General features: G+C 53.7%; 3 protein-coding genes across 11 annotated transcripts; 2 read left to right on the top strand and 1 right to left on the bottom strand.

The window, feature by feature from the left end:
- The first annotated feature begins 677 nt into the window (after positions 1-677).
- Positions 678-1,489, top strand: LOC105474262 (neuropeptide FF-amide peptide precursor). Of its 2 annotated transcripts, XM_011728758.2 has the most exons (3): positions 678-804; positions 1,035-1,156; positions 1,284-1,489. In XM_011728758.2, the coding sequence occupies exons 1-3, from the start codon at positions 703-705 to the stop codon at positions 1,399-1,401; spliced, it is 342 nt and encodes a 113-aa protein (XP_011727060.1). In that variant the 5' UTR covers positions 678-702; the 3' UTR covers positions 1,402-1,489. The 2 variants fall into 2 exon arrangements, with proteins under 2 accessions (XP_011727060.1, XP_070927753.1); XM_071071652.1 differs by lacking the exon at positions 678-804 and having other exon boundaries at positions 924-1,156.
- Positions 1,490-1,743: 254 nt separating this feature from the next.
- LOC105474271 (TARBP2 subunit of RISC loading complex) lies at positions 1,744-8,094 on the bottom strand. Of its 4 annotated transcripts, none has more exons than XM_011728805.3 (9): positions 6,677-8,094; positions 5,955-6,124; positions 5,033-5,135; positions 4,370-4,465; positions 3,703-3,775; positions 3,357-3,474; positions 2,910-3,037; positions 2,326-2,527; positions 1,744-2,182 (listed from the first exon to the last, which is right to left on the bottom strand). In XM_011728805.3, exons 1-9 carry the CDS (start codon positions 6,727-6,729, stop codon positions 2,025-2,027), a joined length of 1,101 nt encoding a protein of 366 aa, XP_011727107.1. In that variant the 5' UTR covers positions 6,730-8,094; the 3' UTR covers positions 1,744-2,024. The 4 variants fall into 4 exon arrangements, with proteins under 4 accessions (XP_011727107.1, XP_011727109.1, XP_011727108.1 ...); XM_011728807.2 differs by having other exon boundaries at positions 5,955-6,119; positions 6,677-8,091; XM_011728806.3 differs by lacking the exon at positions 6,677-8,094 and adding an exon at positions 6,430-6,553.
- A 473-nt stretch (positions 8,095-8,567) lies between these two features.
- Positions 8,568-27,325, top strand: LOC105474270 (mitogen-activated protein kinase kinase kinase 12). Of its 5 annotated transcripts, none has more exons than XM_011728803.3 (15): positions 8,568-8,713; positions 20,199-20,372; positions 20,472-20,680; positions 21,009-21,192; positions 21,383-21,574; positions 22,160-22,318; positions 22,468-22,626; positions 23,451-23,559; positions 23,798-23,907; positions 24,095-24,211; positions 24,332-24,469; positions 24,627-25,242; positions 25,433-25,503; positions 25,590-25,863; positions 26,526-27,325. In XM_011728803.3, the coding sequence occupies exons 2-15, from the start codon at positions 20,236-20,238 to the stop codon at positions 26,622-26,624; spliced, it is 2,574 nt and encodes an 857-aa protein (XP_011727105.1). In that variant the 5' UTR covers positions 8,568-8,713; positions 20,199-20,235; the 3' UTR covers positions 26,625-27,325. The 5 variants fall into 5 exon arrangements, with proteins under 5 accessions (XP_011727105.1, XP_011727103.1, XP_011727104.2 ...); XM_071071646.1 differs by lacking the exon at positions 8,568-8,713 and adding an exon at positions 16,811-18,015; XM_071071647.1 differs by lacking the exon at positions 8,568-8,713 and adding an exon at positions 16,815-18,015 and having other exon boundaries at positions 20,482-20,680.
- The last annotated feature ends 25 nt before the right edge of the window (positions 27,326-27,350 follow it).

Consider the following 27,350-nt stretch of genomic DNA (forward strand, 5'->3'; position numbering starts at 1 on the left):
GGAGGCTGAGGCAGGAGAATCGCTTGAACCCGGGAGCCAGAGGTTGCAGTGAGCCGAGACCGCGCCACTGCACTCCAGCCTGGGCAAAAAGAGCGAAACTCTGTCTCAAAAAGAAAAAAAAGAAAAGTTAAATTCTCTGCACCATCATGAAGTTGAATATATTTTTTATCCACAGGCAAATCTGAGTAGCCTCCAAGAGGCACACAAGCAGAGGACAGGCTGTGTGGCCCTGCCTGGTCATCCTGACAGACTCTGACCCTGGATCTTCCTACTCCTCTTCCACTCCAGGACATCCTACTTAACTAATCCTGACATGAGTTTCTTGTGCTTTAGTCTACAAGTTAGGAAAGAGGGGAAGTGATAAACTGAAGCTCTCCAACCTGTTGAGGGATTAGGGGTTCTTGTAAGGCTCCCCAGGGCCTAGCTCTGACAAATCGTCTGCAACTAATGACGCTTCTTGAGCTCTGGAGACAGGATTTATGCATCTAATAAAGTCTATAACTCCAGGCTTAGGGGCCTGGGGCAGGAGGCTGAGAGCATGAAGTCCTGGGGGTGCCATGGGAGGAGATCCCAGGCGGCTCCTAATGAGCCCTGCATTTCCATTTGCCTGCTCTAGATTCCCCTAAGGCTACTGTGAGGCTGGGGGTGGGGGGGACAGCAGGTATAAGAGGCTGGGGTGGCTGTAGGAGGGTGGATGGCAGCATGGATTCTAGGCAGACTGCTGCACTGCTGGTGCTGCTGCTGTTAATAGACCAGGGCTGTGCTGAAGGGCCAGGAGGCCAGCAAGACCACCAGCTCCCCGCGGTGAGTGTGTGTCCTATCCCCATATCACCATTGCCTCTACCTCGGTTAAGACTTGTGCTCTAGGTTCTGATACTTTCTCTGGCTGCCAAGGTTGCCATTAGGTCCTCAAATCTGAGGAAATGGTTCTGCAGCCTCCTACCCCTTGCCCCTGGAAGCCAGTCCCTTCCCCTTGTGACTTACACGTCCAGGGTATTTGCCCATCTTCCTTCCCTGATACCCCCTTGGCACAGGAGGAAGACAGTGAACCCCTCCCGCCACAGGATGCCCAGACCTCTGGGTCACTGTTGCGCTACCTGCTCCAGGCAATGGAGAGACCTGGCCGGAGCCAAGCCTTCCTGTTTCAGCCCCAGAGGTGAGTCTGAAAGGGACACAAGCATGGCAGGGGTTGGGGGTAGAAAGGGCAGGAGACAGAGGACGAGGAGAAGGAAGGGGGCTAGAGAAGAGAGACTGCAGGGACCTGAGGACAAATCTTTCCTAAGGTTTGGCAGAAATACCCGGGGATCCTGGAGCAATGAACGGCTGAGTCCCCGGGCTGGAGAGGGGCTGAATTCCGAGTTCTGGAGCCTGGCTGCCCCTCAACGCTTTGGGAAGAAGTGACATGTCATCCCTTGATATGTTTGCATGCAAGGCCCACACCCAAAAGTGTCAATATTTGCCCCCCAAATAAAGTTGTCTGGCTTCTGAATCCATGTGTGTCTGTGTGAAACTTTACAGGGCTGGATGGAAGCCCAAGAGCGAGAACCACTGCCCTTCCCTCTCCACCAAACCCAGCCCTCCAACAAGGCAGCCGACAACATTCCAGGAGGCCACTGCACCCAGCCTCCTCCCACCAGAAAGGAAAACATGAGAATGGCTGGAACAGGAGCTCAGGGAAGGCACACAAAAGTCATGTGGTGACCTCCTCTGCTATCCACACTGCTCAGGAAACGAGAGAAGGGCTTAAAAATCTACAAAGCAGCATATTTATTCCAGGCTCTAGTAGACAGCCCCGATTTCATTCCCATTCATCATCACCAATAAAATGAGGACGAATCCTGGGCTGGCTGAGGCCCTGTGGTCCTTGGCTCCTTGCCCTGTGCCTTCTCAGCCTCAAGGCAGGCAGTCTGTGTCAGAGGTAGAGATGGTACCCACAGAGGGTACCAGAGCTGCGCAGATACATGAGCCCAGAGGCAGAAAGAGCAGGGAGCAAAGGGTGCACATCCATGAGTCCAGCTGGGGCTTCACTTGCTGCCTGCCATGATCTTGAGGTACTGCAGGGCACGGCGGGCAGCCTCACCACGGGCTGCCTCCCTGGTGGTTGCAGAGCCATGACACACAGTGGCCGGCTGGGTGGACAGTTCCACCAGGCACTGGCAGAGTCCACTCAGGCTCAGTTCCTCTGGAGAGCAAGAGAGAGGAGGGAGGCAATGTTGGGTGGGGAGGTAGCCCTGGGGAGGGGTGCGTTCACGTCATCATCACCCCCTTCTACTTGCTCCAGTCCAGCCCCCACCATCCCCTGGCTCACTCCTCAGCTAGCCATACCAATATCCAGGTAGCTGACATGGAAGGCCTGCTCCTCAGAGAGCTCACTGAGGACACGGCAGCAGGCAGGGCCCAGGGCACCCAGGGAGCCCAGGGAGCAACTGCGGAGGGACAGGATCTTCTCTCCCACTGAATTTCGTAGAGAATCCCAGGTGCAACCTGGGCCCCGGTTTCGAAGACCATCCAGGCGGGAGCCCACACCCTGTCAAGATGGGAACAGTGAGAAAGATGAAGCGAGAGACTGTGGGACCCAGGCATTGAAATATTCAACGTCAAAGGAGAAGAACAAAGAATGCTTCCTCCAGCTTGCCTCCCCCCACTCAATCCCTGGGTGGCCCCTTCTAACTACCAGGTCCTGGGCCAGATAGCCAAGCATCCCTCCTCATCCCAGTAACAGAGCTACAGAGCGGGCCTACAGTCAAGGCTGAGTCGGCCCCAGGAACCCTGGGTCTGGTAGGAAAAGTGTGGCAGAAGCAGGCCTAGGACCCAGAGAGGCTCACTGCTGAGTCACAGACCCAAGTCCCTGGAGCCCTGCCCTGGCATGGAGGATGGGCCACGGTGCCCAGCCCACATGAGCCACTCACAATGGAGAAGTGGTCATCATCAGGCTCCACCTCATTGCCATCCCGGGCATCCAGAGGCACCGTGTGCACTCGAAGCAGCATTTTGGCCGCCGCATTCCGCTTTGCCAATTTTTTGGAAGTGCCACTCCCTGCATGTGGAGAGAGGGCTGCTGGATTATGATTCCCCACAGACCCAGTGCTTTCACCCAGGTCATACTTGGATTAAGGGTCCCCCCAGAATGTCAACTGGAAAGGGGAACTCAGGACCTGCCCGTGCACCTGAGAACCTGGTCGGCCAGGAAGAAGGGGACAGATAGGGTGCCAAGAAGCTAAAAGGAAGGGGCTGAGCCAGGGACTGTAAAGCTAAGAGAGCAGGGGGTGTAGCAGAGTGAGGCTAGGAGCTGCTCTGGGGCTGGGGCCAGAGTGCTGCGGGAGAGGAGCTGTGAGAACCCCCTCCTGCCCGGTTACCAATCTCAATGAAACGCTCCACTCGGCAGGTCATGGTGAATTCTTTGCGGTGGGCTGGTCCGGACTCCTGGGTCACTGTGTACTCTGGCAACCGCCAGCCTTTCTGCACCACCAGCTCCTTGGAAGGGAGACACAGGGTGCATGAGGCTGAGTGAAAAAAGGCTTCTCACACCCACGCTGGTCCCCACGCAGGAGCCTCAGACTCTAGGTGAGAGGAAGGAGAGAGGGGGGTGGAAAGGGCCTCAGTACAGGGAACCGCCCCCACCCCCAAACACACATAACCTTCCCTCATGGCCCCTGACTCAAAGGAAGACAGGCATGCATGCGAAATGAGGATGGAGCACACCTGCAGAGCACCAACGGGATTGCACTCAGACTGCTGAGGGGAGACAGGGGGCTGCAGTTCCATGGGGGGGCTCCTGAAGGAAAAAGGGCACAGGGCCAAAGTTGAGGTGAAGGGTTCCATCTGAGCCTGCCCATGAGCTCCAAGCCTAACCACTACTTTAGATTCCTGACTACCATCTCCTGATTCCCACCGGGCAGGCAGCTGTCTGTTCACACATCGAGCCTGCTCCCTCCTGCTCTAGCCGGCTTCCTTCCCCCTCCCACTCAAGGGAGGCCTTCTCCAGGCCCCAGCCCATTTCCAATCTGGAACACTTGTATATCATCCAAGCCGGGACAGTGGGAGAAGAGCTGTATTTCCAGTCCCAGAAGTGCCTGATGGGCCTCAAACACAGAACTGACATGTGGTCAACCCAGAAGAAAATGGGGCCTGCGAGACCCTTAAATATGGTCGAACATCATCCATAAGGCTATCTGAAAATCACAAATGACCTTCTGTCCCAAGAGCTTACCCCAGCTGCTGTGATTTCTTCAAGTTCTGGTTCCCAACTATTCCATTCTGTTTATTCTCAGACTTCCTCATGCCTGACCAGCCTGGGTCCAAAGACTGAGGAGCCAAAAACCAGAACCCCTTCCTCCACCCACCTCAGGCAGTCAGGGAACACAGATACCTGGTTAGGACAACAGATGGAACTGGGGTAGCAGCTGCTGCAGCAGTAAAAATCGGAATGTCCTCAGGCAGTGAAGAGTCTAGGGGAGAAAAAGAACTTCCCGAGGGGAAGGGGGCCTTTGATTCACACCCATGTATAGGGGGAAGAGAGGGGTGGGGGACCCACGTCCTCCTGACCTCCCGATCCCCTAAGAGAACTTCCAAATTGAGCCAAAGAATCAGGGAGGCTCAACCAACAGCTTCCTCCTGGGATCCTTTGCCGCCAAACACCGGCAAAAAGACTGAGAAAAGAGGTTCTCTTTGTACCAAAGAACCAGAGGAGCAACAAACTCCAACCTGCGCGTGAAGGAAGGACATCTTGCTAGAACAAGGAGGTATGTTGGGGAGCAACTCCCTTTAGCCTCAGCCTCCACCCCTCTCCCTCCCTAACCCAGGTCCCAAACTACTGCCACAACCCCTCTATGGGGCTAACCAACCCCTCCACCCCAAGAATTCTTCATAGCAGCAGACGCCCTGGAAGACCCTGTTCAGGTCCAGAGGGACTCTCAGGAAGAGGCCAGGTCAGGGTGGCTAAGTGTCACCTGGCCAGGCCTGGTGGCAGAGGGGGTGGTGCAGGGCCTGGGTTCCTTGAAGGGCTTCTGGGATGCCTCGGTTCCTCCCTCACCTGCTGTCCTCCAGGGCCGGCTCCAGCATGCTCCCCCCTTTGAGGTGTTTGAGGGCCACCTCAGCTGCCTTGTGCTTGGCTGCCTTCTTGCTGGGGCCCTGACCTGAGAGAGGGGGCATGGGCAATACTGGAGGTCACTGGAAGGATGGGAGAGAAACCAGCATCCCACAGCCTCTCTCCTCAGAGCCAGTGGGAATCCATCAAGCCCCTTCTGACCAACCACCCCCTGCTGAAGACTGGAAGTGTTTCACTAATTGCTAGAAGGAAGAGCCCTTATCTTTCCATTAGCTTCCAGAATTAAGCCATGCCAAGCAGGACTTCTGAGCTCAAACGCCTTGGGTGGACTTCTGAACTCAAATGCTTTAATTTCCTTTGCAAAGCACTTTCTTTTCCCTCAATAAAAACAGAGAGCTGGAATAAGAGAGGGTAGGCTCTGGAGTAAAAGCCCCACTCCGCCACACACTAGGCATGTGACCATGCACCAGCCATTTACTATCTCAAATACTCAGTTTCCTCATATTCAACATGGGCGGGCGGGGGGAGGAGTGGGGGGGGATACTGCCACCTACATCACTGGTTAGACTGAGGTTTAAAATTAAATGGGAATTTGGTTAAGCACCGGGAACAGAGCCCAGCATGCCAGGCACTCACTCCCCCAAATACTCCACTGGGATTTCAGTTATCTTCGCTTCCTTTTCCTCTAGGGTGATGTGGCAGTCCTGATCGATCCTCTAACTCTCCCACGTCCTACCCACCTTCTCACAGCCCTGTTCTCCCAATCCAGTCAGTAGCTTTTCCCCTGAAATCTCTCCTTCCCTCACTGGCCTTGAAGAAAAGGACTGTGAAGAAAGAGACTCCAAGAAACAAAGCCATGGGGACCTGCAAATGCACACCCCAGCCAGGCTGCCCAAGCCTTCCTCACCAGTGCAGCTGGTGTCGCCAACGGTGACCCGGAAGGTGAAATTAGGCTGGTGGGCTTGGCCCTCGGCTTTGAGAAGGTCGTACACAGGCGTCTTCCCTATTCTGGTCCCATACTCCTGCAGAAGGCTGATCGGGGTCTTGCCTGGGTTGGCGGCCAGCATTTGCTCTATACTGGGGGAAGGGGCACAGACCCATATCACACCTCCCCTCTCTGCACCCACCTGGCCAAGCACTTCCATACCAGACCTAGGCACATTATGGGGGACATAGGGTCCAAGGAACCCCAGGCAGTCTAGCATCCATTGGCTGGGTTCCAAGTGTAGGTGCAGGCTGGAAGAGTAGGGCCCACTACCTCAAAGCAAGGGGGGAAGAATGCACTGCTCCTGCCTCAGTTAAGGTGGGCACGATCCTGTGCCCCACGCAGGTTGAAAGTGCATACCCCCTGACACAGTGCAAGCCAGGAACCCAGTACCCACCAAATGCACTGAATGTGGGGGCATAAAGCCCAGTGTTCCAGTGCAGTCTGGGAACCGGGCCAACCCCAAACTATTTAGAGCTGAAGGCAGCAGCCACTGCCCCGGTGCACGCCGGGAACCACTGCCCACTGCCCCAGTGCTTGCCGGGAACAACCCTCAGGCCAGGTGCATGCTGGGGCCGCGCCGCTACTCCCTCCGCACGGCCCCACGCTTTTTGCCCAGAAGGAATCGGTACGAGGCGGCTCACCTAGGCAGCCCGCAGCCCGTGGTAATGCCGGAGCCTTGCTCCTCTTCACTCATTCCCTCCTCCGTCCCCGCGGGCGCCACCGTGACTGCAGCCTCCACGCGCCCCAATACACCGCCGACGAGCTAGGGCCGGGGCCAAGCCCGGAGTCGCGGCCGGTAGGGCCCGCCGAGGGGCACGCTGGGATATGGAGTCCCCCGCCCACCCTACTTCATGAGCCTCCATCTGGAGGGGAGCTATCCGCCCCACAACCCTCCGCGTGGCTCGCCCGGGCCGGCTGCACCGCCTTCTGGGAGGAGCGGGCTCTCCGCAGTCGCTTCTCGAGAAGGCTGTATTTTTTTGTTTGTAATACCGTCCCGCCTCCTTCTTTCCGCGCCCCCTCTCTCCCGGGCCGTGAGGCTGTGGACATGCGTACTAGCGGAGGGGAAGCCGCTGGGTAGCGGGGCGGTAAGGACTCACTTGGGCACGGAGCCTTTTGGATCCCGAGAAAACTACAGAACCCAGGAGCCCGCGCGCCATCTTTGCCGCAGCTGGAGGGGCAGGGTCAAGCACGCACGAGAAGCTTCATGTTGTCATTGGTTACTCCCATTGCGTTTACTTCCTCTAGGCACATTGGAATTGGTTACTTCGACCAAAGGGGCGGGGACAAGGAAAAGTCAGCCCCCTGACCCCGCCCCCTTGGTGAAGGAAGGTTGTGATTGGTCCGGAGAGGTTGCTGTAGGATCCGGGCTCTTTGAGGTCTGAGAGGGTGGGCTTTACCTAGACGCCGGAGGGGACCGATGTCTGTCTACGCAGGGCTCTGGAGCTGGTGCAGATCCAAGTCAGTCTCAGACAGTCCCCTCAACCCACAGCCTAAGCCCCTGGCCCTTGGGCCTCCGTGACACAGAACTTGCTTCCTCTTCCTAGGTTGTCCTTCACCTCCCTTCAGGTTTTGCTTCTTTTGTAAAACCTTTTTAGAACGGTTCTAGTCAACCTCTCTAACTGGCAAGGAAATCTCTGGGGCCTGATAATCAGGCTGTGGTGTGGGGCGACAGGATTAGAAGGACTAGGCACCTGGTGGTCTCGTTCCCTCTGCCATGAGTCTTGGGTCTCTCAGCTGAAGAAAGCAAGAGTGAATTTTGGCCGCCTAAGACTAATCAACTGATCTGGGTGTTGAGCAGACGCAAATTTTTTAGTCCTAGAGCCCCATTGCCTCCTCCCCCAAAGTCGCACAACCACTGGGCTAAGGGAAATCTTGTGACCTTGGAGAAAGGGAGATATCACATTTTTAAAAAATAAATAAATAAATAAAGGTTCTAATGAGTGTTCTGAGAAGGGGTCAAGAAAGAGATGTCTTACTCTGAGGCGGGGCTGGAGGTCCAGAGGAATCTTTAAATGATAATGAGGGGTCATCCAGGAACACTGGAGGAGGATGGGGCCTAGAGTCGAGTGAATTCCAAGTGGGTGAAATTAGAGTGAGCGGTGACAATCAAGGGAAGGAGAGCTGGCAAGATCAGTATGATAGGGGGAGCAATGCCAGAGCGCTAGGGATCCCAACTGAGGGGCTGCTCTCTCCGATGTAGAAAGGAGTCTATAAGACGAGTCATAGGGGGTTCCTGTGGAATCAGCCTAAGGCCTGAGGTGGGACCTCCATAGGACACCGCCAGCAGGGAAGCGCGGGGCCCAGGCGGGCCAGGGACGAGAGTGGAGCGCGCCGGATGGCAGCAGCGGGCTCCTTTAAGAGGCCGGCGGCTCCATCGCAGCATCCCCCGCTCAGGGCGTGTCCGTCCCGGGGGGCCAGGGGCGGGGGCCCTGGAAGGAGCGGGAGTTCAAGCCGAGCAGGGACGGGGCTAGGGGTCGGGGGGTGGGGGCAGCAAGCTGAAGCTGACACCCGTGCATCCGGACACCGCACGAGCATCGCCTGTGACAGCGCCCCGGGTCCGGTGGAGGGCAGCGGGGGGAGGAGGGAAGGAGGAGGAGAAGGAGGAGGAGGCGGGAGCAGCATCCGGAGCGGAGCTGCAGCAGCGCCGCCTTTTGTGCTGCGGCCGCGGAGCCCCCGAGGTGAGAGCCTGGCCGAGTTGTGGGGGGGTGGGGGGCAGGGATGGGTCCGGGTCCTGGGATCCGGGCGTGGAGGGAGGGTCGGGATGCAGATGTGGCCTGGTGCGGGTGGTGGTGTGGGGATGCTGAAGCTGTGGGGATGGAGGAACTGGGGACCTGGACCCGACGCGTGTGGGGCTGGGAAGGAAGGGAATGGAGCGGAGAGATGCCGCGGCCCAGCTTGGAGACGAAGGGCCTCCAGAGCTGGAAAGGACCGTATTGGGGTGGGGTGGAGGGTGATTGGGGGACAGACTTAAAGGACAGAGGGCAAGAGAACATCTCCTCCCACTCATCCTCAGGAAGGGAGAGAGGGAAGGAGGAGGGAGAGTTTTGGCCCCCTCCAGGGAAGGAAAGGAAGGGCAAGGACTGATGTACCCACATCTCCCTCCACACACACACAGACACACACACACACACACACACACACACACTTAGCAGGCTGGACCTGAAGATTAGTCAGAGAGCACCTGTTCCTAGATGCCCAGGCGTTGGTCCCCTCCCCTTCCAGCTGTGATCCTCCTAATCCCCTCCAGCTGTGGCATTCACCTCCATCCAGCTGTTGCATCCTCCCCTCCCCCATTCACGTGTGGGTTTCTCCCTCCTCTTTCTCTCCATCTCCTCTGGCTCCCCTAACCCGTCTCCCCCAGTCACACCCTCCAAAAACCTCCTCCCTTTCCCACAAACACTCCTCAAACTCATTGGCTTAAAAATAAGCAAGAGTTGAGACTTGCTGGTAACCAAGGCCTTGACTGAGAGGAGGGAAGAGTCAAGGCTCTGTAGACAGTGGGAGGAAACAGTGAGGTGTCCCTTAGAATTAAGGGAGGAGTCCTACCTTGTAGATGCTCATCTGCTGCCTTTTTCAGAGGAGCGTAGGTGAGTGGCCTCCAATCAGGAGGGAGTGCACATGAGGTCTCCTTACCCCACCCAGAGTCGTCTCAAGCCACAGTCAGTGCGTCCCTCTAAACACATTTCCCTTGCAGTTCTCAAGGTGGACTCCATCGCTCTAGGAGCTCTGAGTTTCAGCCAGAGGGTCATACCAAGCCAAGGCTAACAGAAAGGATTTAGGAAGGAAAGGACTCAAGTGCCCCCTGAGCCTTCCTGTCCACACACTGAAGTTTCTCTGAGCTTTAGGGCCCCACTCCCTCCTATCTCACACAGGTGAAAAAAACATGTGTGTCCCCTCAAGCATACCATTCATCCACTCACTCCCATTGTCAACTGGGGTAATGTTGGGAAAACCCCAGCTCTCAACATGTAGACCACCAGCTAAATACCCATCCCAGTTACAGACAGAGGAGGCAAGAAGTTAGATGTGGCTCAGGATTTCCTAGGCTTCCTTATAGCTGAAGAGGGCAGAACCCTTCTAAAAACCAATTGCGCCGGGCGCGGTGGCTCAAGCCTGTAATCCCAGCACTTTGGGAGGCCGAGACGGGCGAATCACGAGGTCAGGAGATCGAGACCATCCTGGCTAACACAGTGAAACCCCGTCTCTACTAAAAACACAAAAACTTAGCCGGGTGAGGTGGCAGGCGCCTGTAGTCCCAGCTACTCGGGAGGCTGAGGCAGGAGAATGGCATGAACCCGGGAGGCGGAGCTTGCAGTGAGCTGAGATCCGGCCACTGCACTCCAGCCTGGGTGACAGAGCGAGACTCCGTCTCAAAAAAAAAAAAACAAAAAAACCAATTGCTCTTCCCCTGGTGGTGACAATATGGTAGGATCAGGCTTTTCTAGGAAGAGGACCCTTGGTTCTGCCACTCACGGCCCAGACTGTTGTAATCCACAGTCCTCCCTCTCCCCTGCCTGGATCTGGAGAGAAAGAAGGAATGAGAGAATCAGCCCCGTAAGAAGTCCTTGCTAGGGTGGACTGGAGATCACCCCTACATTCAGGTCCTCAGCCCTATACCAGTCAAGCCCTGGGACCCCCAGCTGCCATGCTTCTTCCAGTGAGGTGGAAATGTCTGCCCCTCATGCCCACCACTCATCCACTCACTCACACTGTTGACTGAGGTGATGCTGGGAAGAAGGATACTGTTGAGATGATGCCAGCAGGGGACATAGGGGCTTCATGAGGGCCTGGCCACAGAGACTAGTCTGTCCGGTTCATTGGCTCCCAGAAGCACTGGGGTCATATGTGTGTGTGGGGAAGGTGAGGAGACTGCGACAGTGACCAGATTCCAGAGGAGGCTAAAGATCATTCAGGATAGAGCCCTTGTCCTTTGGTTTCTTCATTCTTTGGTCTTTTTTCCCTCTTGTTTCTCCACCTCCCTTTCCACCTATACCCTCCCTACTGGTACTTGCTTTGAGAAAGAACAAGGGAAAGAAGGGAAGGGAATCACATTCATAAAAAACTTACAACTGTGTGTTAGGCACTTTCCATATGGCTAATGCTTAGAGAGAGCTTCCTGTGTGCCAGGTCCTGGGCCAAGAACTTTATTTTGATTGTCTTAATCATGCCCTTAACAAGACCAAGTGAGATAGTGTTATCATCATCTCTGATGGAGGAGAAAACTGAAACTTAAGTAATTTGTTGAAAGTAAAAAAGTTAGTATGTGGCAAGAGGTAGGATTTGAACCCAGGTCTGTGTGACGTAGAACCTGTGTTCTTACCCACCACATTATGTACTGCACTGCCACTGTGGGACATAGGTACCACTGTCCCCATTTAGCAATGAAGAAACTGAGGTTTGTTGAGAAGTCTCAAGCCAGGTCACCCAACTGGCCAGGAGCAGAGACAAGACCTCAGGAAGCCACTCTGAGTTTGAGGCCTGTGTTCTCTCCTCTACCACCTACCCTCTCCCTATTGCACAAGTGTCCTAATAAGCTAAATGAAGGAATGCATGAGCAGTCCATCAATCTTATTTTCTCTTTTACAATTTAAAATAAATGTTATATCTTACTTTAAAAGCAATTCAAAGTTGTTACTGAAATACTAGGAATAGACGTAAACCCAAAGGAGAAAATTAAAACACTCATAATTCCAACTACCTAGAAACTGTTGTTATACTTTGGTATTTATTCTTCCAGATTTTTAAAAATGTCCATCCAGCTGAGAAACTATTTGTTAACATCCACTGAACTTCTTCCTGGTCTATCTGAGGTCCTAGGTTGGAGGGACTCCTGAGGCCCATCCTACCCTGCTCCTGCCCTCCCCTTCCCCGAGGCCTCTATGGGTAAGGCTGAGGGGTGATCCAGGGCCACATGATCAAAGGGAGGATCTTAGCAGTATAGCTGCTTAAGAGAGCAGATTCCAGAGATAACTGGTCAGGGAGTGAGGATGGGTGCAGAAAATTAGGCCTTCCCCCTTAGTCCAGAGGAGACAGAATGGCAGGATTTACAGAGGAAGGCCTGGTGATCTGGTAAAGGAATGACTGGAGACTCCAGCACAATCACTAGCACTGTGACCTGGTTCTCCTGGAACCTGAAATCACGGTTTGTCCTGGGAAAGCAGAAGGTCAGAGACCAAGTCTTCAGCCTCTCCAGGATCCACAAAGAAAGACCTGGTGTCCAGCCAACCAGGAAGACAAAGCAAGGAGGAAGCATGCTGCTCCCTGCACCCCCTCCATCACCTCACTTAACCTTCACCACCCCAGCAGGGAGGGTTGGGCACCATGGAGAGATTACATTCCTTAAACTAATTGGTGGCAAAACTGGGATTCTAGCTCTGATCTCTCCAAATCTGAAGCTGATTCTTTTTTCCTAAATAGTACTGTCCCTCCCTTCCCTGAACCCTTTCACTGTCCACCCCATTGGAAGAAGTGTGGCAGCTAGGGGTCTCAGGGCTTGATTTTCCAATCAAGGACCCGAATTTAGGGGTGATCTCCAGTTTTCCCCCAAGTTCTCAGGGGAAGTCATTTCCTCCTCATGAGGGCACTAAGAAAAGCGATAGTACTTTCCATCTTGGGACCCTGGGGCCAGGACCACGAATCCTGTAAAAAGGAAAATAAAAACAAGCTGCAGGGCAGGACACAGTGGTTCATGCCTGTAATGCCAACATTTTGGGAGGCCGAGACTGGTGGATCAGTTGAGCCCACGAGTTTGGAACCAGCCTGAGCAACAGAGTGAGACATGGTCTCTACAATTTTTTTTTTTTTGAGACAGAAGTCTCGCTGTCTCCCAGGCTAGAGTGCGGTGGGGCGATGTCAGCTCACTGCAAGCTCCGCCTCCCGGGTTCACGCCATTCTTCTGCCTCAGCCTCCTGAGTAGCTGGGACTACAGGCACCCGCCACCACGCCTGGCTAATTTTTTGTATTTTTAGTAGAGACGGGGTTTCACCATGTTAGCCAGGATAGTCTCCATCTCCTGACCTTGTGATCTGCCTGCCTTGGCCTCCCAAAGTGCTAGGATTACAGGCCTGAGCCACCGCACCCAGCCTCTTTTTTTTTTTTTTTTTTTTTTTTAATTTAGTCTGGTGTGGTGGTGAGTGCCTGTAGTCCCAGCTACTCAGGAGGCTGAAGGGGGAGGATCACTTGAGCACAGGAGGTTGAGGCTGCAGGCAGTGAACCGTGATCATGCCACTGGACTCCAGCCTGGGCAACAAAGCGAAACCCTGTTTCAAAAACAATACAAGCTGCAGCCAAGCAGACAGGAGGCATGGCCGCGATTCATCAGAGACCTTTATCCTCTCAGGGCCTCAAAGCTTGCAGAAGTGGAATTAGGACTCCAAAGTCTTGGGTCTCCTTTCCCTTTGAAGACTCCCCTCCCTAACCCCACTCACGAGAGAAAGGGAATCATCCTTTTCCTGAGTAAAAAATGAGGTCTCAGACAGTGGAGAGCACTTAGTGTGACAGCCCAAGATTTAGGCAGATGACCTGGCCTCTGAACTGAGCCCCTAAGACCACCAAACAAACAGCTTGACATTGACATTCTGCTGTTATACAAGAAGGAGCCAGAGAGAATTCAGAGTTTACGTGCCACAGGCTTCCAAAATCTCAGGCCAGAGAACCTGGAAGGTGGGATAGATGGGGGGTGACTTTCTACCCCACTCTACCCTGTAGCCTCCTTATGGAGTCACTTTGGGGCCACCAGCAAAGCACTGAATTAGGGCCTCTTGGGTGTCCAAAGAGCCTCCTCCCCTGGCAGTTGTATGGCTTAGAGATCATTCTGTCCCCTCACCCAATGTGAGGCAGAACCACCATCAACACATGGTAGATATGGTTGACAGAGTGACAGAGAGACCCACCCTCCTGTCACATTGCTGCCCTTCCCCCATGCTCTGCATAATTGATAACCGAGAGACAGCTCCCATCCCCCAGGGTGACTGAACGTCTGGGCCAGGGGCTCCTAGTCATCCTAGACGCCCCTCCAAAGCTCTGGCGCCAAGGCCCTGCCAGGGGGCAGTGGGACACAGCTGGCAGGTCAGAAATAAAGGAAACAGAAATGGGTGTGTGTGTGTGTTGGGAGAGAGGAATCTCCAGTTTACTATAGCTCCCAGGGGCAGCAGCTTTCCCTCCACTCCAGGTCAATCTGGAAGAGCTGTCATTAGCCTGATATCTTTCCCTTGGTCCCATCTCCTACTTCTTCAGCTATCCCCACTACCCTAAAAGACAAACAGGTGAAATGGCTTCTCTCCTCTCCCCAGCTGCTGGCCCTGGATACCAGAAGGGCCTCTGGGGAAGCCTGGTAAACTGGAGGGAGGCTCTGCTGGCTGCAAGTGTCTCTGAGCATGTCACCCTTTCTATGCCTAAACCACCTAGTCGTCAAACAACCAGATGACGGCTGAAAAATTCCTTTAAAAAGTCAGGTGTGCCTACTCAAAGCTCGGCTTCTAGATAGAAAAGGAGATGGATGCTGTCCGTGTTTCTCACTCCCCTTTCATCTCCATTTTCTCAGGGTCCTCTGCTTTTCCAAACATCTTTTCAAGCCATCATTCTCGGGCTTGACACCGCTTCACGCTGCTCCGGTGTCTGTATATGTCTTGGCTCCTTCCTCCTCCTCTAGCCGTGCCTCGCCTTTTCTGTGCCGTCTCCCTTTCTCTCATTTCCTGCTTTCCTTCCCCGTGGTACTGCACCCCCAATGCCAACCCCACAAGTCCCCTCCTGCCAATACCCGACGCCTCAGCCGAAGAGCTCTCTGCATGCGGGGGCAGGGGAAGGAAGGGAACACAGATGGGGCAGACCGCTGGGTGGGGGTCCGCACCTACGATCCTCGCAGTCATCCAGGCAACCAGCCACCTGGGCCGGCCCAGGTCAGGGGCGGGGCCCAGGCACAGCCCCGCCCCCACGTCGCGCTCACGTGATCCGGGGCTAATCTTGTCCTGGTGACTTCACGCGCCGCCTTGGGCCCAGTCGTCATGGTTACGCCGCAGCGCCCAGCGCTTCCCCCAGCCGGCCGTGTCCCCTCCCCTTCCCCACCCGAACCACCCCCTTCCGCCGCGGCGGCCCCCGCCTCAACCACGCGCCACGTGACGGCCGGGAAGGAAGTCGGGAAGCGGGAGAGGGCGCTGTGGCCGTAACCCCTTCCTCTCCACTTTGAGCTGCCCAGACTTGGGCTTCGGCCTTCCATTGCCGGTGACCAAGCTGTCCAGGGGACGGCCCCAGCTCCTCCCCGAGCGCTCCAATCCCGCCATCCCTCCCTCCTGGCCTGCCAGGCGAGAGCGTCCGAGTCCTGGGCCTTGTTTCTGGGTGGTCCAGAAGCGAATCCCCTGCTTGCGGCGGAGTGGGAGGTCGTGGGGGCGCGGGGGGGCAGGGTGGCAGGCAAAATCCCTTGGGTCCTCCAGACGAAATTCTCCCATATGTTGGCATTTTACTTGGTCTGTGTTTGTCTGTGATTTGCATTGCAATCTACACCTTATCTCTTGAAGCCACAAATACCGCGTGGGATATGTTGGGGATTTGGAAGCTGAACTTTACTGTGATTTGTGCTTTCTGGGCCTCAGTTCTATCAAGAATATAATGGCACCAGTAGTACTTCCTTCACCTGGCTCTTCTGAGGATTCAGGGAGCTAATTGTGTGTGTGTGTGTGTGTGTGCGCGCGCGCGCATAGAGTGTGCGGTGCTTAAGGCGATCCTCCGGGGGCGGTAGAGCAGTGGTACCACCTTACCAAGCACCTTCTGCGCGCCAGGTGCTGTTGCAAGCCATGTGATGCGAGCCTTGTGATGCGAAGTCGTCTCTCTAAAGGCTGTCCAGGCTCTCAAAGGAGCCAGAGCCCCGACCACATTGTACCTCCAGTATAATGGGAACCATGATAGAGGAAGCATACCGGGGCTGTGCCCGCCCAGAAGGCGCATTAACCTGGAGCGGATCTGGAAAGAAGGACGTCCAGGATAAAGTGACACCTGGAGAGAGATGAGAAGCGCCTTCCAGGCTGGGGATGAAGCTTGAGCTTCTTTTTCTTTATTTCTTTTCTTTTCTTTCTTTCCTTTTTTTTTTTTTTTTTTTTTTTTGAAACAGAGTCTTACTCTGTCACCTAGGCTAGAGTGCAGTGGCACACTGCAACCTCCACTTCCTGGGCTCAAGCGATTCTCCCACCTTAGCCTCCCAAGTAGCTGGGACCATAGGCATGTGCCACCACGCCGGCTAATTTTTTTGTATTTTTAGCAGAGACAGGCTCTCCCCATGTTGCCCAGCCCCATGTTGCCCAGGCTGGTCTCGAACTCCTGAGCTCAAGCGATCCGCCCACCTCGGCCTCCCAGAGTGCTGGGATTACAGGCGTCAGCCACCGCACCCAGCCGAGCTTGAGCTTCTTAATAGCTATGGCACTGTGGGCAGGTTATTTAATACCTCTATGCCTTAGTCTGTAAAACGGGGCTAATAATGCCCAGCTTACAGTTTTGAGGATTAAATATGCAAAGTGCTAATGCACCTTTACCGGAAGCTAAAAAATAGTAAGCCTTTTTTGTTTTGTTTTTCTTTTCTTTCTTTCCTTTTTTTTTTTTTTTTTTTTTAAGATGGAGCCTCACTGTGTTGCCCAGGCTGGAGTGCAGTGGTGCTGCAGTGCAGTGACGCGATCTCAGCTCACTACAACTTCCGCCTCCCAGGTTCAAGTGATTCTCCTGCTTCAGCCTCCCGAGTAGCTGGGACTACAGGCGACCGCCGCCCCGCCCGGCTAATTTTTTGTATTTTAGTAGAGATGGGGTTTCACCGTGTTGCCCAGGCTGGTCTCGAACTCCTGAGCCTAAGCAATCCTCCCGTCTCGGCCTCCCAAAGTGCTAAATTACAGGCGTGAGCCACTGCACTCAGCCGTAAGCCTTCCTTAAGTTAGCCATTATCATTGGGTGTCCTGGTTCAAAAACCTGACATGGCTAAGTTCCGGTGTTGGTGCGGGCGGTTGTTTTTTCTTTTGTGACAGGGTCTCGCCTCTGTCGCCCAGGCTGCAGTGCAGTGGTGCAGTCACTGCTCACTGCAGCTTCACCCTCCCAGGCTCAAGATATCCTCCCACCTCAGCCTCCCGAGTAGGTGGAACTAAAGGTGCACATCACCACACTCGACTAATTTTTTTTCTTTTTTTTTGAGATGGAGTCTTGCTCTGTCACCCACGTTGGAGTGCAGTGGCACAGTCTTGGCTCACTGCAACTTCCACCTCCCAGGTTCATGCCATTCTTCTGCCTTAGCCTCCTGAGTAGCTGGGACTACAGGCGCCCACCACCACGCCCGACAAATTTTTTGTATTCTGTACTAGAGACAGGGTTTCACTGTGTTAGCCAGCATGGTCTTGATCTCCTGACTTCATGATCCGCCTGCCTCGGCCTCACAGAGTGTTGGGATTACAGGCATGAGCCATTGTGCCTGGCTGGCTAATTTTTATATTTTTTGTAGAGATTGGGTTTCACTGTGTTGCCCAGGCTGGTCTTGAACTTCCAGGCTTCAGTGATCCACTTGCCTTGGCCCCTCAAAGTGCTGGGATTAAAGGTGTGAGCCACCATGCCTGGCCCAATCTGTTTTTGTTGTTGTTGTTGAGACAGAGTCTTGCTTTGTTGCCCAGGCTGGAGTACAGTGGCCTTATCTCGACTCACTGCAACCTTCTCCTCCCAGATTCAAGCAATTCTCGTATCTCAGCCTCTCAAATAGCTGGGACTGCAGGTGCACACCACCACGCCTGGCTAATTTCTTTGTATTTTTAATAGAGATGGGGTTTCACTATGTTGGCCAATCTGGTCCCAAACTCCTGACTTCAGGTGGTCCGCCTGCCTCGGCCTCCCAAAGTGTTGGGATTATAGGTGTGAGCCACCACACCTGGCCCCCAATCTGTTTTAGAAAGATCCTTCTGAAGGAGCTGAGTGAAGAATTGGGGGTAGAGAGAGCACTTGGAGACCAGCTGTCCTGGGCCAGGTGAGGACAGCTAATGAGACTTGAACTAAGGCAGTAACAGTAGGACTAGAAAATAGCATGCACTGGGTTAGAGCTTAACAAATCTAGAATGCTTGTTAAATATGCTGATTCCAGGCCTACCACCCTCACCCCCCCAGGAAAAAGTCTTCAAGGGAAAGGCCTGGTAATTAAGTATTACAAGAACTATTGAAGTTTCCCAAGCCTTCTTGTATGCCTGTGTAATCATCTACTGAACCCTTCTGCATGTGGAGATTCCTGCCACCCCTTCCCCTGTAATTCTCCACTGTAATTCAGAATGTATGGCAATAATTTCCAGACTAACCCAGGGGCTCATGGAAGGACCCTGCTAGCTATGAGGAACAATTAGAGGGATGCTTGTTCTAGGGAATCTTCAAATCTCAGGATTTGGTAACTGACAAGTGTGGAGTGAGTTGGGAGACCAGGATGGCTCCTGGTGCCAAGTTCTGGGCAAATCTCATGTAGCATTAAGGGTTTGCTGTGCCTTAGTGACAGCCAGTTTATTCCTTTGTATAGCTGGAAAAACTGAGGCTCAACCATAGCTCGCCTGAGGTCATATAGCCATTATGTGGCAGAAGCAAGTCAGGATTCAGGGTTTTTTTTGTTTTTTGTTTTGAGGCGGGGTTTGGCTATGTCGCCCAGGCTGGAGTGCAGTGGCTTACTGCAACCTCCACCACCTGAGCTCAGGCAATCCTCTCACCACAGCCTCCAGAGGAGCTGGGACCACAGTCACAGGATCACCATGCCCGGCTTTTTTTTTTTTTTTTTTTTTGTATTTTTGGTAGAGACAGGGTTTCGCCATGTTGCCCAGGCTGGTCTGAAACTCCTGAGCTCAAGTGATCCACCTGCCTCAGCCTCCCAAAGTGTTGTGATTACAGGCATGTGCCAACACGCTGTGCCGGATTCAGGTTTTTTAATGGTTGTGTTTTATTTATTTATTCATTTATTTATTGAGACAGAGTTTTGCTCTTGTTGCCCAGGCTGGAGTGCAGTGGCATGATCTCGGCTCACCACAACCTCCGCCTCCCGGGTTCAAGCAATTCTCCTGCCTCAGCCTCCCAAGTAGCTGGGATTACAGGCGTGCGCCACCACGCCCTGCTAATTTTGTATTTTTAGTAGAGACGGGGTTTCTCCATGTTGGTCAGGCTAGTCTCGAACTCCTGACCTCAGGTGATCCTCCCACCTCGGCCTCTCAAAGCGCTGAGATTACAGGCATGAGCCACCACACCCGGCCTAATGGTTGTTTTTTTAATAGCACCCAGCTATGAACTGGGACACATCCCCATTGCCTGCAAAGTTTGAGGAGCAGGGGATAGGGCAATGAAGAGGAAAGAGGAGACAAGACCTTGTTTGACCCCTGGGAGAGCCGCTGGACTGAAGGGAGGGCTAAGGGGGATGAAGCAGTGGCCTTCTGTGACAGGTGTCTGCATCCCCATTGGCTGCTTCTGCCAATGTTGGGGGGACACAGAACTCTGTGGTTACAACCTTCACTTACCTTGGAGAGGCCCAGGAGTGTGTCTTAGAATGAGGCTGTCACCTGAGTTGAGTGTTCCTGAGAGGGCCTCAGTAGTACCATGTGTAAGTACCTGGGCAGGAGGCCTGGGGGTGTCACCTTATGTAGGCAGCTCAGGAATGCTGTCCAAGGGTGCCTGAAAGGTTTACCAGCATCCTGTGTGTGCTTCAGTGTGAGGAAGGTCTAGGTGTTACTATTGTGTGCCTGAGGTTGACCCCGAGTTAAAGGTGTAAATGTGAGACACTCCTGATACCTGTGTGCCTGTGAGTCTCAGGTGAAAAAAATGTGCCGCAGCAATGAATTAGTCATCTTACAGGGAGAAGGGAACTCATCTGTTACCATTATACTTGAATTTGAGACATATTTTACCAGTGTGTACCCACGTGGGGCTGTTACCTGAGAATGATACCCAGGTACGATACCTGTCTACCTATTACTTGCCTTACTAACATGCCTGAGAGGAAGCCCAAGTGTATCAGATTTCCTAAGATGGGTCAAGGTGCAACTTGGAGGGGCATGAGAAACGGAGCCACAAGTGTTACCTCCAACAGGGCTTCTGTGAACCCGGAACCCCAATCTGTGCCTCTGGGGTAAGCATCCTGAGCGGGCACGCCTGGGGCTTTAACAGCCCCTCCTTCCTTCATTCCCACAGGGCCCAGTGTTCACCATCACACCAGGGGCCAGAGGCCATGGCTTGCCTCCATGAGACCCGAACACCCTCTCCTTCCTTTGGGGGCTTCGTGTCTACCCTAAGTGAGGCATCCATGCGCAAGCTGGACCCAGACACTTCTGACTGCACTCCCGAGAAGGACCTGACGCCTACCCAGTGTGTACTTCGAGATGTGGTACCCCTTGGTGGGCAGGGTGGGGGAGGGCCCAGCCCCTCCCCAGGTGGAGAGCCGCCCCCTGAGCCTTTTGCCAACAGTGTCCTGCAGCTACATGAGCAGGATGCAGGGGGCCCAGGGGGCGCAGCTGGGTCACCTGAGAGTCGGGCATCCAGAGTTCGAGCTGATGAGGTGCGACTGCAGTGCCAGAGTGGCAGTGGCTTCCTTGAGGGCCTCTTTGGCTGCCTGCGCCCTGTCTGGACCATGATTGGCAAAGCCTACTCCACTGAGCACAAGCAGCAGCAGGAAGGTAGGCCACGTCCTTGTGGGAGCCTCCTCCCTGTTTCCCTGAGCCTGAGATCTGTTGGTCAGCTCCACTAAAGTCATGCAATGGTCCCTTCCCTCCCCATGACATGGCCCTAGTCCCTTAGCCATCCATCAGCCTCTAACTTCCCAACTTCTTTTAAGGTCACCCATTCATTCCTTCCCTGTTCCCTTGAACCTTCTTCTCGGCCTGTTTTTGGCTACTTTTCTGCCTCACCCTCCTTAAGTCAATTCAGCCAACCCAATGCTATCCCGTCCCTGGCCTTGAGTGTGGCTCTTTCTGAGGCTTGTGGCACTGTGCCTCCTGCCCACAGACCTTTGGGAGGTCCCCTTTGAGGAAATCCTGGACCTGCAGTGGGTGGGCTCAGGGGCCCAGGGTGCTGTCTTCCTGGGGCGCTTCCACGGGGAGGAGGTGGCTGTGAAGAAGGTGCGAGACCTCAAAGAAACCGACATCAAGCACTTGCGAAAGCTGAAGCACCCCAACATCATCACCTTCAAGTGAGGTCCAGGGCAGGGGCTGGGTGTTGGGGATACTATGCTAAGGCCTGGTACCCTCCTGGGCAGTGGGACCTACCCCATCCTTCCCAGAGGAGACCCTTAGGTGGAATGGGTGGGAATGGGGGTTCCAGTTATTAATCAGGTGAAGGCTCAGCCAGCTGAGGCCTTCATACCATCGTCTGTCTCGCAGGGGTGTGTGTACCCAGGCTCCCTGCTACTGCATCCTCATGGAGTTCTGCGCCCAGGGCCAGCTATATGAGGTACTGCGGGCCGGCCGCCCTGTCACCCCCTCCTTACTGGTTGACTGGTCCATGGGCATCGCCGGTGGCATGAACTACCTGCACCTACACAAGATTATCCACAGGGATCTCAAGTCACCCAAGTGAGTAAGCAAGCAGGGAGCAACAGATGTGCATGCAGGTGACCCACTCAAGTCAGTGTGGCCTTCTCCGCACTTCCAAACCATGCCCTACGTCCATGTGGCCATCTCAGAAACCTCTTCCAAGTGATAGTCCCATCTCAGGAGGGCTGTAGTGAGCCCCTCACCTTTGGGTGTCCCAAATGATTTAAAACTGAAAGGCAGGCCGGATGCAGTGGCTCACACCTGTAATCCCAGCACTTTGAGAGGCCGAGGTGGGTGGGTCATGAGGTCAAGAAATCGAGACCATCCTGGCCAACATGGTGAAACCTTGTCTCTACTAAAAATAAAAAAAAATTAGTGGGGCATGGTGGCACATGCCTGTAGTCCCAGTTACTTGGGAGGCTGAGGCAGGAGAATCACTTGAACCCAGGAGGCGGAGGTTGCAGTGAGCCGAGATTGAACCACTGCACTCCAGCCTGAGTGACAGAGTGAGACTCCAGTCTCAAAAACAAACAAACAAAAAAAAACCTGAAAGGCAGAGTTGCTGCAGAGTTAGATGAGGTGTGTGGAGGGGTGTGGACCCCAGCTGACTACACTCTTTACCAGCATGCTAATCACCTACGACGATGTGGTGAAGATCTCAGATTTTGGCACTTCCAAGGAGCTGAGTGACAAGAGCACCAAGATGTCCTTTGCAGGGACAGTAGCCTGGATGGCCCCTGAGGTGATCCGCAATGAGCCTGTGTCTGAGAAGGTCGACATCTGGTGAGGACTAGGCTGAAAACTGAGAAGAGTGGGTGGCCAGCCCTGGGGGCATGGTGGGCAACTTCTAGGGCTTGAGCACAAGTGATGGGCCAGTAGCAACCAGGACCTCTGGAGGAACCCCCTCCCAAGTGATGTCCCCTCATCCCCAGGTCCTTTGGTGTGGTGCTGTGGGAACTGCTGACTGGTGAGATCCCCTACAAAGACGTAGATTCCTCAGCCATCATCTGGGGTGTGGGAAGCAACAGTCTCCATCTGCCCGTGCCCTCCAGTTGCCCAGATGGTTTCAAGATCCTACTTCGCCAGTGCTGGTAAGGATGGGCTGAGCTGGGATACTGGGCCTGGAGAAGTTGAGAACAGCAGTACTGATGGACAGCCAGTACCTAGAACCCTAGGTGGCCAAGTTCAGAGTCCTTAAGAGGGGAAGGGTGTCAGGGCTCCCAGATGTGGCTCCCCAAGTACTGAGGACTCAGGATGTGGAGCCAGGGAACTACAATCTAGAACTGAGAGGGGCTGGACTGACCAATAAATAGCAGGGACATTTAATACAAAGGACTGACTTGCATCTGAATCAGGCTCATTCTACCTTCTGAGCTGAGTCACCAGGGACAAGTGGTATCACTCTGAAACTGTTTCCTCATCTACAAAATACAGTTAACAATATCTGCATTCCTGGTTTGTCATGAAGTGCCAGTGAGTGCATACAAGTACAGGGAAGGAGCAGCATAACCACCAAGCATGGTTCATTGAGCCTCAAGTAAACAACCTTAGAACACAGAAGGAAAGGGTCCCAGACCCTCATTTGGAACCTAGACCCAGGGAAGTTTGAAGATGGCTAATCTGTCATTGAGCATCTCCCAAAGTGTGGTTCCTTCAGTGAAGTTATTCAGAAAAGGCCTTTATTTGGGGAGACAAGTTGGAAAATATGGGGTTCAATAGGTTTCCTTACTGCAGGATTTTGACACACTAATGAATAGTGTTTAATATTCCCTGAGACCATTGACCATAAGTTCTTTTGTCACAGAGTACATTCTAGGATTGGATTCTCCAGGACACACTTTGGGAAAGGATGCTCTAGTTCCTATCTGGTCCTCCCTCAAATTCTCCCCTCTCCTTCTAACTCCATTCCTTTCAGGAATAGCAAACCGCGAAATCGCCCATCATTCCGACAGATTCTGCTGCATCTGGACATTGCCTCAGCTGATGTACTCTCCACACCCCAGGAGACTTACTTTAAGTCCCAGGTGTGCTGTGGGTAGGAAAATGAATACCTAATTCCCCTTCTTTGCAGAGATGATGCCATTTGAGGGGGAGGCTGGGAAATGGGTTAAGTGGGACTGAGGAGATTGGCTCTTAGAGAACGGAGTCAATCCACTCCTTTTTGCTCCAGCCCACACATTGGTAGTGACGTGTGGGCAACCTGCAGAGCCTTTCACTGGGTGAAGGGATGGCTCTCACTCCTTGTCTGCTCTCCACCCACAGGCAGAGTGGCGGGAAGAAGTAAAACTGCACTTTGAAAAGATAAAGTCAGAAGGGACCTGTCTGCACCGCCTAGAAGAGGAACTGGTGATGAGAAGGAGGGAGGAGCTCAGGTGAGTTCCTGTGCTTGGGGAGGTGATTTTACCAACAGCAAGGACTATGCACCCAGTCAGCTCCTACCCAGCCCCAGGGCGGGTGGAAGGACTATGAAAGGACTGTGGACAGGAATTCTGAGACTGCGGATCTATTATGGCCCTAGATGAACCCAGTTCACCTTTGGGAACCTTCTGCCCGTTGCAGACATGCCCTGGACATCAGGGAGCACTATGAAAGGAAGCTGGAGAGAGCCAACAACCTGTATATGGAACTTAATGCCCTCATGTTGCAGCTGGAACTCAAGGAGAGGGAGCTGCTCAGGTAACCCTACCTGTCCTTATGCACCAAGCCCTGGCGCTGTGCCTGCCTTAGAGATCCTACTGAGACCGGGGTGCCCCTTCCTGGTCATTTGCCCAGCTGAGAAGGTGCCTGGATCTTTAGGCGAGAGCAAGCTTTAGAGCGGAGGTGCCCTGGCCTGCTGAAGACACACCCTTCCCGGGGCCTCCTGCATGGAAACACAATGGAGAAGCTTATCAAGAAGAGGAATGTGCCACAGAAGCTGTCACCCCATAGCAAAAGGTGGGACATGAATGGTGGTTCCAATATGGCGAGAGGGATACTGAAGTGGCAGCAGATGTTTAGCAGGGAGATGCGTACTTTAGTGTCCAAAGATAGGGAGTGCTTTTGAGTACATAGATTTGGCAGTCTCAACCTTTTACTTTTTCTCTCCTTCCAGACCAGATATCCTCAAGACAGAGTCTTTGCTACCTAAACTAGATGCAGCCCTAAGTGGGGTTGGGCTTCCTGGGTGTCCTAAGGGTCCCCCCTCACCAGGACGGAGTCGCCGTGGCAAGACCCGTCACCGCAAGGCCAGCGCCAAGGGGAGCTGTGGGGACCTGCCTGGGCTTCGTACAGCTGTGCCACCCAATGAACCTGGAGGACCAGGAAGCCTAGGAGGGGGACCCTCAGCCTGGGAGGCCTGCCCTCCTGCCCTCCGTGGGCTTCATCATGACCTCCTGCTCCGCAAAATGTCTTCTTCATCCCCAGACCTGCTGTCAGCAGCACTAGGGTCCCGGGGCCGGGGGGCCACAAGCGGAGCTGGGGATCCTGGCTCACCACCTCCGGCCCGGGGTGACACCCCACCAAGTGAGGGATCAGCCCCTGGCTCCACCAGCCCAGATTCACCTGGGGGAGCCAAAGGGGAGCCACCTCCTCCAGTAGGGCCTGGTGAAGGTGTGGGGCTTCTGGGAACTGGAAGGGAAGGGACCTCGGGCCGGGGAGGAAGCCGGGCTGGGTCCCAGCACTTGACCCCAGCTGCACTGCTGTACAGGGCTGCCGTCACCCGAAGTCAGGTAAAGTATGGGAAGGCTCCTGAGCTCTTTCCCTTTTTCCTTATTCTCCCTGGGGTCCAAGTGTAATCCCCCACATTATGCTCAATTTTAAGCCATTCCCTACTTTACCCTTTTAAACTATGTTCCCTTCTTCTGGATTCTTAGTGACCTCTTTCCACTTCTGACCACAGTCCCCCCATCTCTCCTGCAGAAACGTGGCATCTCATCAGAAGAGGAGGAAGGAGAGGTGGACAGTGAAGTAGAGCTGACATCAAGCCAGAGGTAAGTGATGGAGTACAGGAGTTAATGGCATTTTTGTTTTCTGTAAGGGGCAGAACCAAGCTGTAATCCCCCTCTTCGACATGTAGGTGGCCTCAGAGTCTGAACATGCGCCAGTCACTATCTACCTTCAGCTCAGAGAATCCATCAGATGGGGAGGAAGGCACAGCTAGTGAACCTTCCCCCAGTGGCACACCTGAAGTCGGCAGCACCAACACTGATGAGCGGCCAGATGAGCGGTCTGATGACATGTGTTCCCAGGGCTCAGAAATCCCACTGGACCCACCTCCTTCAGAGGTCATCCCCAGCCCAGAACCCAGCTCCCTGCCCATTCCACACCAGGAACTTCTCAGAGGAAAGCAGGTGAGTGGCACAACAGCAACAAGCAGATATTGAACAGGGAGAGCTGTAAGCAGATAGATGCCTTATCTTTTGACAGCTTTTGGGGAGACAGCTGCACAGGCCAGAAAGTACCATAAAGAGCAAATATCCACGTGGTGGAATTTCAGAAGCCTCTTGCAGAGCATCTATTATGGTGCCTGACCAGTAGCTTGTATGTAGCTATAAGTTGCAGCCAGGGAAGGATTCTGAAAGGAGTCTGACACCCTGGAGAATGGCCTGAGCAACTGAAATCTGGAAGAAATAAATCAGTAAGCCGGTCGGGCACGGTGGCTCACACCTGGAATCCCAGCACTTTGGGAGTCTGAGGCAGGTGGATCACAAGGTCAGGAGTTCAAGAACAGCCTGACCAATATGGTAAAACCCCATCTCTATTAATAGTACAAAAATTAGCCGGGCATGGTGGTGCGCGCCTGTAGTCCCAGCTACTCAGGAGGCTGAGGCAGAATTGCTTGAACCTGGGAGGCGGAGGTTGCAGTGAGCTGAGATTGCGCTATTGCACTCCAGCCTGGGCAAAAGAGCAAGACTGCTGTCTCAAAAAAACAAGTCAGTAAGCCACTGGCTATTAAAATGACCCCAGCAAAGAACCCTAAGGAATCTCACTCCATTTCTACTCTTTCTCACAGGGCCCTCCCAATTCTGAGGACTCAGACTGTGACAGCACTGAATTGGACAACTCCAGCAGCGTTGATGCCTTGCGGCCCCCAGCTTCCCTCCCTCCATGAAAGCCACTCATATTCCTTGTACATAGAGAAATATTTATATAAATTATATATATATACATATATATATATATATATATATATGCGCCACATAATCAACAGAAAGATGGGGCTGTCCCAGCCGTAAGTCAGGCCGAGGGAGACTGATCCCCTGACCAATTCACCTGATACTCTAGGGACAGTGGCAGCTGTGGAAATGAATGAGGCACAGCCGTAGAGCTGTGCCTAAGGGCAAACTGGCCCCTTCCTGCCCCACCCCATTCCTTATATTCAGCAAGCAACAAGGCAATAGAAAAGCCAGGGTTGTCTTTATATTCTTTATCCCCAAAGATTGGGGGTGGGGGGAGGGAAGGGTGGGAGGGGCAGGAAAGAAAACCACTTAAGACTGCACTTTTCTGTTCTGTTTTACTCTGTTTACACATTTTGCACTTGGGAGAAGGGAGACTAAGGCTGGGTCCTCCCCTCTGAGGATTCTCAGGTGGCAATGTAACTCATTTTTTTGTCCCTCCATTGATCTTCTCTGCCCAAGCCCTGTCTTAGGTCCAAGGGGAGGTTAGGAGACTGATAGCATGTGATGGCTCAGGCTGAAGAACTGGGGTGCTGTTTAAGTCCCTACTTTCTTCCTGGTGCCTGATTGGGGTGGGGACTGTCCTACTGTAACCCCTGTGAAAAACCTTGAAATATAACCACTCCATGCAGGCCCAGCTGTTGAGGGTTTTCTTGATGAAT

The sequence above is a fragment of the Macaca nemestrina genome, chromosome 10 (genome assembly GCF_043159975.1).
Source record: "Macaca nemestrina isolate mMacNem1 chromosome 10, mMacNem.hap1, whole genome shotgun sequence".
Taxonomy (NCBI): Eukaryota; Metazoa; Chordata; class Mammalia; order Primates; family Cercopithecidae; genus Macaca; species Macaca nemestrina.

What these genes read in the sequence shown, in the direction of transcription:
- LOC105474270 (XM_011728802.3), top strand. Translation starts at nt 17,813, where the DNA reads ATGGGGTTTCACTATGTTGGCCAATCTGGTCCCAAACTCCTGACTTCA. An exon ending in GCACAAGCAGCAGCAGGAAG is followed by an intron (nt 20,681 to 21,008) that starts GTAGGCCACGTC and finishes TCCTGCCCACAG; the next exon opens with ACCTTTGGGAGGTCCCCTTT. An exon ending in AGACTTACTTTAAGTCCCAG is followed by an intron (nt 23,560 to 23,797) that starts GTGTGCTGTGGG and finishes CTCCACCCACAG; the next exon opens with GCAGAGTGGCGGGAAGAAGT.
- LOC105474271 (XM_011728805.3), bottom strand. Translation starts at nt 6,729, where the DNA reads ATGAGTGAAGAGGAGCAAGGCTCCGGCATTACCACGGGCTGCGGGCTG. An exon ending in TGGCGACACCAGCTGCACTG is followed by an intron (nt 5,136 to 5,954) that starts GTGAGGAAGGCT and finishes CCCCTCTCTCAG; the next exon opens with GTCAGGGCCCCAGCAAGAAG. An exon ending in ATCCCGTTGGTGCTCTGCAG is followed by an intron (nt 3,475 to 3,702) that starts GTGTGCTCCATC and finishes CTCCCTTCCAAG; the next exon opens with GAGCTGGTGGTGCAGAAAGG.
- LOC105474262 (XM_071071652.1), top strand. Translation starts at nt 924, where the DNA reads ATGGTTCTGCAGCCTCCTACCCCTTGCCCCTGGAAGCCAGTCCCTTCC. An exon ending in TTCCTGTTTCAGCCCCAGAG is followed by an intron (nt 1,157 to 1,283) that starts GTGAGTCTGAAA and finishes ATCTTTCCTAAG; the next exon opens with GTTTGGCAGAAATACCCGGG.